Here is a 10,108-nt window from a genome sequence, read left to right as displayed (position 1 = left end):
CTCTTGTGCTATGTCTACAGGTTGAAGACACGTATCCATATACATGCCATGTTGTTGTCTATCATGCAGAGTTTCATCCATTTCCTCATCCTCCATGATATTTTCATTACGCTCTTCATCTACATGTATGTCACTTACATCACTAGGTACTTCTTCAGTTTTCTGCAGGGGATTGATCCAGTCATCGTTGAACTGCACATTGCTGTAAAATTTGTTATTCTCTGTAAGATACACCAAAGCCTTCTTGATTTTTTCTGGATGCACAAATTCATATTTGTAATGCCCTTTGTAAGTTAACTTCCGCTTCAGCTTCACACGAATCATAAGGTCATCATCGTTCACTCTTGGTAAAGATTCAGCTACATTCGAAATGCTTGACGGGACACAAGTCACAGGACCATGAACACCATTTTGTCCACCTTTTGGCAAAGACACAATTCTCATGAAAGGAATATGAATACCAATCAGATGTTGTTCCAGACAATTTAGACACTGCAACTCAGGAGGAACTGGGTCTACAGCTAGACTGTTTCCAACACTCTCTGCTGGCATTTTCCCATCAAGAATCTTTCTATGACATGTGTGACAAATCCACAATGAACTAGTAGGGCCCATCAGACTGCTACAATTGTCAGAACAAGTATCTATACATTTGTGCAAGTATGTGTCAGTGATGCACTGCAATGCCAGTAATGCAACTGCCTGTGATTTTCTTAAGTATTGATCTTTTCTGCATATCACAACTTGGTGCTTAAACAACATTCGATGACATACTGAGCAAATGTATACAGGTCCTGTATTTATTTTGTCTCTGAACTGTTCAATCACATACTGAATATCTTTCCGTTTATCCTTCTCCTTAGTCCTTTTCTCAATATTTTTGCTTTTTACTGTATTAGCAAAATAGCTATTTGTTTTGTATCTATCAACACTTGACTGCTTCACACGTTGCCTGTGTTCAACGTCTGTGGCATATTTCTTGACACTTGACTGCTGCACACGTTGCCTGTGTTCAACGTCTGTGGCATATTTCTTAACACTTGACTGCTGCACACGTTGCCTGTGTTCAATGTCTGTGGCATATTTTTTGACACTTGACTGCTGCACACGTTGCCTGTGTTCAATGTCTGTGGCATATTTTTTGACACTTGACTGCTGCACACGTTGCCTGTGTTCAATATCTGTGGCATATTTTTTGACACTTGACTGCTGCACACGTTGCCTGTGTTCAGTGTCTGTGGCATATTTCTTGACACTTGACTGCTGCACACGTTGCCTGAGTTCAATGTCTGTGGCATATTTCTTGACACTTGACTGCTGCACACGTTGCCTGTGTTCAGTGTCTGTGGCATATTTCTTGACACTTGACTGCTGCACACGTTGCCTGTGTTCAGTGTCTGTGGCATATTTCTTGAGACTTGACTGCTGCACACGTTGCCTGTGTTTACTGTCTGTGGCATATTTCTTGACACTTGACTGCTGCACACGTTGCCTGTGTTCAATGTCTGTGGCATATTTCTTGACACTTGACTGCTGTACACGTTGCCTGTGTTCAATGTCTGTGGCATATTTCTTGAGACTTGACTGCTGCACATGTTGCCTGTGTTCAATGTCTGTGGCATATTTCTTCACACTTGACTGCTTCACATGTTGCCTGTGTTCAATATCTGTGGCATATTTCTTGACACTTGACTGCTGCACACATTGTCTATGTTCAGTGTCTGTAGCATACTTACTTACACTTGACTGCTGTACACATTTGCGGTACTCCATATCTGTGGCATACTTACTGATACCTGATTGTTTAACGTGGTCTCGGTAGTTGTCATCATCATGGTAGCGCTTCATCTTTCTGGCAAGTTGTTCCTCCCTGTATACATCACTTATGTCATACCGTCTTTTTTCTCGTTCCAGTTTTCGTCGACTTGATGCCATTTCAGATGGTGTATTGTCAATTTCAGAGCATCGTGTGGCACAACCCTCAGTATCACGCCCTTTTACACAAGTTACAGCCTCATAATGTGACTCATTACAATGTTTCAGGTATATACCTCTCTGATCAGAACCAATACATGTGGAGTACTTCAACCATTTGTTATTGGAGTATGTGAAAATATGCACACCAAGCAGATCAGCAGCAGCTTGAATCTCTATCTCAGATGCCCAAGTACCAACATATTTCATCCGTGATGCAGTGACATACTCAGTGACAGAAGAGTGACCATCTCTAAGACAAGCAACATACCTGGATTGATTTCTTAGTATCTGAGCAACAATAGCACATCTAATTTTCCTGTGCTCTTTCTCATTTCCAGTAATAGCAAAAGCCAGAGATCTGAAAAAGCAGTTACCATCACCAGTAATAGGCACCGTTCTGCAAGGGTCACCCATTGGAAACTGTGCAGCCATGTTTACATGACCATGATCAATGTACACCACACCAAGCTTACAGGAAAAACTTCTTTGCTGCTGTGTTGTCAAAGGACTGAAGAAAAACTGCTCACTGCATAGCTCACTGACAAAAACTACATCACCTTCATTGCCCACGTGCATATCAACCTCAGGTTCTGCATCATCTGTCACATTTGGCCTTACCACACCATATTGGTTCTCTGACATGCTGGCAAACTGCTGGACTCTGGTCATTGAGGAGTTACCGTCTGGATGGTCTGACATGCTGGTAGACTGGTTGAGACTGGTGACTGAGGAGTTACCATCTGGATGCTGCTGCAGGATGCTTCGACTGGTCACACTCACAGCTGTAATCTCAAACTGTTCCCCTGTTGCATCTAAAGACAGTCCTAAGGTATTCACATGGTCTAGCAAAGAATCTATGTCAGAGTGGTACACCAATATACTTCTGCCTGATGCGTCGCTTGCTCCATCTCCTCGTCGGGAATGGGAGTCGATCACCACATACCATGACCCTTGCTTAATGATGGCACATGTATTTACTTTAAGACTAAAAAGACACGCATCATACAGTGAGAATACTCTTCTTACTGCTTGATCAGCTGACATGAGAATGTTGCACATATCTCCATATTCGCTCACACCAAACAAGCCAACAAACATGTCATCATGGTAGTTTATTTCAAATTTATCACCATTCAATGTGTACTCAGTTGGTAGATCTCTCACGAACAGATACCCAGAAGCATCTCGAATTCTCCCAGCATCTCTGATGGTAGTGTAGAGGTCATCTCCATTCAGCAGTACTTGATCAATGTCTGTGACTGACCAGGTTAAAACATTCTTTACCTTACACATCACTATAGCAATCAAACTATTAGCAACACATTGCTTGTTACTGTTGACTCCAAATCGTGGGTGTCCTTGATGGAAGGAGCCTCTCACAGTACGTGCCTGAGGAAAATGAGTAGGTGCACAGACAGTTACAGGGTTCATATGCTGCTGTTGAGCCAGGGTACTTTTTTGTTCAGACATTAGCAAGGGTTTTAGCAAGGGTTTTAGCAAGGGTTTTGCCAAGGGTTTTGCCAATGTTTTTGCCAAACGGCAACGCTTCGGACAACGCTTTGGACAATGCTTCGGACAACGCTTTGGACAATTGTTTGGAACAGAGTTTGACACTTCAAGTGCTGAGTTAGATGGTCTCATGGATGGTTTTTTAGATGGTCGTTTAGATGGTTGTATAGCTGCAGCCTTTCTTTTAGGAGGTGGCTGCACAACCTCGTCAGTCAAAGCCTTGTCTTTATAAAAAGAAGGCATATACAACTCGTCATCAGTCCTACAAATGGCACCCAGGGTGGGAACCTGGTGGTCATGGCTCGTCGGGAAAGTCACAGTCTGGATCTTTTTGGTATTCCAGTAGGGGGGAAAAGAAATAACCCCGTCAGTCATAGCCATGACAGAGTCAGGCCGCAGCTGTACGGCCTGCTCAGGTTGTTGGTCGTGGCTCGTCGGGAAAGTCACAGTCGTGATCTTTTTGGTATTCCGGTAGGGGGGAAAAGACGTAACCCCGTCATCGGTCATAGCCACATCAAAACTATCAGCAGCTCGCCGCCGGTCCATCAGCCTCTTCTTCGCTGCTGCTGAACGCTTGGACGCCTTGGTGCGAGGCATCTGCAAATGAACAAGGGGGGGGGACAACACAAGGCACACCTGCTTACAACCTTACTTTGCACTGACATCTCAATTATACGTCCTGATAGCTAGGGATGTACACTTGTAATTTAAAATCACAGGTTCAAATCCCCAACAAGCAAGGTACCACTGAGTTACCATCAGCAAAGTACCACCTCAAACAACTGCTCGAATGATGCATCTGTCAAGTTGTTCCTCCTTGGATGGAACATCATAGCGTCTTCTCTTCTGCCAGTTTCCAACAGTGTTCCATACAGGTTACATGTCGAAGACATTTTATGGTCGTGCAGTGTGTGTGGTGACTCAGTAATTATCAGATATCACAAAACTAATTTTGATTGATATGTATTAAAACAATTACAATGCTGTTCTGTGAGAACTATGTACACTGACACATCTCAGCTACTAAGAATCAGTGATGAAGCTAAATTAATATTGAAATGTATGGACAGTAAACCACAATTTACACACTAAACATTTTATGAACTGCTCGAATGATGCATCTGTCAAGTTGTTCCTCCTTGGATGGAACTTCATAGCGTCTTCTCTTCTGCCAGTTTCCAACAGTGTTCCATACAGGTTACAGGTCGAAGACATTTTATGCTCGTGCAGTGTGTGTGGTGACTCAGTAATTATCAGATATCACAAAACTAATTTTGATTGATATGTATTAAAACAATTACAATGCTGTTCTGTGAGAACTATGTACACTGACACATCTCAGCTACTAAGAATCAGTGATGAAGCTAAATTAATATTGAAGTGTATGGACAGTAAACCACAATTTACACACTAAACATTTCATGAACTGCTCGAATGATGCATCTGTCAAGTTGTTCCTCCTTGGATGGAACTTCATAGCGTCTTCTCTTCTGCCAGTTTCCAACAGTGTTCCATATGGGTTACATGTAGAAAACATTTTATGGTTGTGCAGTGTGTGGTGACTCAGTAATTATCAGTTATCACAAAACTAAGTTTAATTGATATGCATTACTTAAAGCAATTACAATGCTGTTTTTCTGTGAGAACTATGTACACTGACACATCTCAGCTACTTAGAATCAGTGATGCAGCTAAATCAATATTGAAGTGTCTGGACAGTAAACCACAATTTACACACTAAACATTTTATGAAGCATTACAATCCTTATCCTACAATCAATCTCTAACATGACTTTCATTGTTAAAATGACACACTTACCTGTGAAGTCACACTGCAAAACAATATTACATAAGCTTCACCTCAACACGAACAGATGGGTTTCTCACATGTATTTCAATTTTTCCTGTCACTACAATGCGATTTATTACAAATGCTACAAATTACTAATCTCACAGACACAAATATACCTTAAAATCAATATCATGGCCATTTACCATATTGGGGAAAAAGCACCTCTGCCACTATATATTCAATGTGCTGTTGTATAAACAAGTCTTAATTTTAATATTTTAAATTAAATTTAAGGAAGCACTTTTTTTTTTTTACACAGCATGTACCTACAGTACAGAAAAGTCTTTGTACTAGTGTAGCGCAAACTAAAACCCTAGGTTCCTTTAAATCAAACCTAGATAAGATTACCAACTATAACATATTAAGCAATAACAATCACCTATAAAATACTATGCTTCTCTTCCTACAGCAAATGCATTTACAGCATACTGCTGAAATATGGAATAGTCTTCCAGGTAGTAAATTGTAACCCAAAACCCTGGGTTACCTTAAATCAGATAGATAAGATTTTAACAACTAACATATTAAGCTTCTATTTCTATAGCAAACTGATGTAGTGGCAATGCTCACTTCTCGAAGTGCACAAAGCATACCGTTTATCACTTTCTCCTTGGAAATGTCTTTCTCCAGCAGAAATCTGTAGAGAAAAGTGACAGATGACTTTCATAGCATCAACATTTCTCAATAGTCAGTCTTTATTTAAAACACCATGTACACTTGAAACCTTCTCCTCGGTCATTCTCAAACAACTGGTGGTAGACAGCAGCTTCAAAATATTCACCTTTGATCCCTCTGTCGACAGACCTCTTCAAAGTCTATAAAGACAAGATGTATGACTTAACTGACGTGTATACATTTCATTACTATACGAAACATGGATACCACAAATTTTTTACTGTAGCATTCCAAGCAGTCCTTTAACATTAAGTTTCTTTCATAACGGCTTACATTACTAGTAAAATACGTATTACATTTTTACTGTAAAATATACGTAGTAAATTCACATCGACTGAGAGGAATGACAAAAGTGCACCATACAAACATCGCTGCGATGTAATGCAGCCTCACATACATTTGTTTCACACCGGTCTGTATCTGTTTTCGTACTGTTACAGTTCCTAAACACGCAGGCATGGCTCCTTGCCGGTTAATTCTGTCCGTATTTACCGTGAACTGCTGCAGTAGTAACTAAGCAGTTATTGCCTTACTTTACAAGTCTACAACTACGACGTAAACACTACGGAAGTTTAGCATGCAACTTACGGTAAAACCGTAATGTACTGCTGCCGAATCCTTATCGGATGAATTGCAAAATACATTACTTTACAATATATGGCTACATAGATGGGGATAGAGTGAAGCGCCTTCAGACAATTTAATGTTGTGAAGTAAATAAAAGTATATTTTATTGTAAATTGATTACCAGATAGTGATCCCACTCAAGATTTCAATATTAAGATTCTTTGTCACATACATAGATATAACCAGTACAACATGCACTGAAATGAACCCTGACCGATCTAAAGACTGCAAAAAGAGAAAGAGTAAAAAAATACAAAATACATTTGTATTCCGTACATGTGCGCATGCTCAGCAAAAACAAGACATCTAAAATGGCCGACACGGAAACAGCTTTGTGGCGCATTTAATTATTAAATTTATTTAATAAATTATATATATGTTTTTAAAAACCTTGACACAAAATAAACCACCCACAGTGAGAAAACAGCAAAGCGTCAAGCGAATAAAAACAGCATTACACATATGTAATTACGTCTACCATAATTATAAATGTTAAAACACAAAAGTACGACATGCCACAGACACACAGCGTTTAAAACATACTTTGCGCTTCTGAACCAAACTTAATTTGACCACTTAAACGTGATTTACTGTTGCCACATCCTTATCTGCTGCATTACAAAATATATTACTTCAAAACATAACCGTGTAAGGACGGGGATAATGTAACGCGCAAATGTACATGCTAATCAAAAACAAGATACCTAAAATGGCCGCCACAGAAAGAGCTTTCTGTGACGCAGTTAACACCGATGGAACAAACGATTACGCTGCTGAAACACTATTGCCTAACATCAAACTAAAAATGTTTTAAAAAAAACCTTAACACAAAATAAACCAGCTACAATTGGAAAACAGCAAAGCGTCAACAAGCGAATAAAAACATAGCATTACACATATGCAATTACGTCTACCGTAATTATAAATGCTAAAACACAAAAGTACGACATGCCACAGACACACAGCGTTTAAAACATACTTTGCGCTTCTAAACCAAGATTAATTTTGACCACTTACACGTGTTCTACTGCTGCCAAATCCTTATCTGCTGCATTACAAAATATACCACTTTAAAACGTAAGCGTATAAGAACGGGGATAATGTAAAGCGCAAATGTAAAAGATACCTAAAATGGCTGCCACAGAAACAGGTCTGTCGCGCATTTCACACTACCTAAACGAACGCTTACCCTGCTCAAACACTATTGCCTAACACCGAACAAAAATATGTTTTAAAAAACTGAGGACCACAAAATAAATCACCTATAATTAAAAAAGCAAAGCGTCAACAAACTAATAAAAGCATTACATATATGTAGCGACTTACCTCTTGCAAATCCAGAAATAAAATGCACAGGACAAGCCTTGCTTCAGGTGGGAGTGGTCACTTACGTCAGCCAATCAAAACAAGTCCCTGTCTCTCTGTTAATCTAGCTCAGGGAAACCAATAAACGAAATGGCTGCCACTAAAACGCCCCTTCACGACTACTCTAAATTGATGCTTAATTACCTTACCACTTTACGTAAGTGTAAGGTTTACCACTCATTACACCTTACACTTCTAAGCACTTTATATTTTTATCTTTTACATGAGTTACTTTTACCTGCCTAGGTTGTGGTTTATACGTTGTTTTTCATGCCAAGTCTTGTGCTGTGTGATTTCAACGTTTAATTCAACTGTGATGTGGACTTGTCACTGTATACAGTAAAAGGGGGTCCAGCCTGCTACTAGCAAGCTGGCCATTGAGTGTATAGAGTCATATGTGCAATTTTTTTTCTATCTTGTTCATAGTTATACTTAAACTGTTTTATACTTTTTAATCTATACTTTTAATCTGTATTAAAAACTAAATAACTAATTTAAAATTTCGGTAAGTTAAATATTTTTGTTGCAATTTAAAATCATTCAATATCTGTTGTACGATGTTATATTTTAAATATTATGCAGGTTCTGTATAATTGCATCATAATTTGCATCATCCAATTACACATTCAGAGAGTGAAGACAAAAACACTGCACAACAATTACTTTTACTGTACAATTACTGTAACAACCTGATGTTTTCTTGCCACATGTTGTTTAAGATTCTTCTTATTTAGGCTCATTCTACAGTGAGGACATTCAACACTTACTTGCTTTCTATGGACAGCTTGTTGGCATGGTATGAGTGCTTGATCAGGTTGCCCTGGTGGATGGCCGGCGGGAGACTCTGTTGGATGTCCAGAGGGAGGTACTGGTGGGTGGCCAGCAGGAGGCTCTGTTGGGTGGCCGGCGGGAGGCTCTGTTGGGTGGCCGGCGGGAGGCTCAGCAACAATGGAATGGTGACGGCAATGATGCTTTTGCAGATCACCTTTGTTTACATATACAGCTGTACACAGACAGCAGTGAAAATGTGTAGTCCTCCCACGGCATCCAAGGGTGCAGCTATATATGATATAATCTAAAACAGATTAAAAGCATCATGTTAATAGATGTTCATTGGCCATTATGAATGAACTGAAAAACATAACAAGACCAACCACTCACCACCATACTCAACCGCCCTTGTCCTATGGGAAGCAATGTGGACTGCAAGAGAATTATACTCCTTTGGATTGTACTTGTCCAAAGTGCAAAAAGGGCAAGAAAACAGATTTGAATTTTCACAAATTCTTTGAGGTTGAGGCACCGGATAGTCCTTAATCTGAACAGTGACATGCTGCAAAGACAAAATATGCAGTGTTTAATGATAATATTCTTAATTATTAACTTAATTAGCTTAATTATTTTAACAAAATTAATCTAATAATGTTCAGAGTTTCATACATTACGATTAAAAATGTTTATATATAAAAAAGGTTATAATTAACTGAATTAACTTTATAATATTTTAGATATCTTATTAATTCAAGCATTTTATGTGATCTATTGGTTAAGATGACACCTATAATGGTTTAATGCGTATTTTTTTAGAAGACCAACACACAGACAGCAATTTTCAGTAACATAATATCTGTTGCTGCATTTGCTGAACCTGGGAAATGGAAACTACATCATTCATGACCTACTGGTCCTGGGATCATGTACAGATTGTACTGTGTAGATTATGGTGCTCTGTTTTTTAAAAGGAAACAATAAGTGAGAGACATTAGTGTCTTTCACTCAGTCAGGCTCTTCTTTATCCCAGGAAAAAAATCAATATTTGACACATTACAGATTCCAATTAATATAGCAGGATTCTATTTACTTGCACACTTCAAAACATATCCGCAATTCAGATTCTTATTTCAGTCGGATCAATTTAACCTATCAAACATTTGTTACAGAAGATACATATGCATAAATACGTAAAAAAAATGCTTGTTGAAAACAAAAATGCAGGGATTACATAAAAATTACACAGAATCTTAGCCTAGTGAATATCCCTACACATATACAGCAACGAGAATAAATGATTAAATACTTAAATTAATCGTTTTCCTAAACAAT

General features: G+C 38.9%; 1 protein-coding gene across 1 annotated transcript; it reads right to left on the bottom strand.

The window, feature by feature from the left end:
* Positions 1 to 389: 389 nt before the first annotated feature.
* Positions 390 to 8,849, bottom strand: LOC140582149 (uncharacterized). Its single transcript, XM_072706170.1, has 7 exons — positions 8,773 to 8,849; positions 6,120 to 6,153; positions 5,932 to 5,975; positions 3,004 to 4,083; positions 2,535 to 2,727; positions 1,741 to 1,994; positions 390 to 419 (listed from the first exon to the last, which is right to left on the bottom strand). Exons 4-7 carry the CDS (start codon positions 4,081 to 4,083, stop codon positions 390 to 392), a joined length of 1,557 nt encoding a protein of 518 aa, XP_072562271.1. The 5' UTR covers positions 5,932 to 5,975; positions 6,120 to 6,153; positions 8,773 to 8,849.
* Between the last annotated feature and the right edge of the window lie 1,259 nt (positions 8,850 to 10,108).

Source organism: Paramormyrops kingsleyae, chromosome 24, assembly GCF_048594095.1.
Source record: "Paramormyrops kingsleyae isolate MSU_618 chromosome 24, PKINGS_0.4, whole genome shotgun sequence".
NCBI classification, from domain to species: Eukaryota; Metazoa; Chordata; class Actinopteri; order Osteoglossiformes; family Mormyridae; genus Paramormyrops; species Paramormyrops kingsleyae.
The sequence above is the reverse complement of the archived record's forward strand: the minus strand, read 5'-3'. Positions and strand labels throughout refer to the sequence as shown.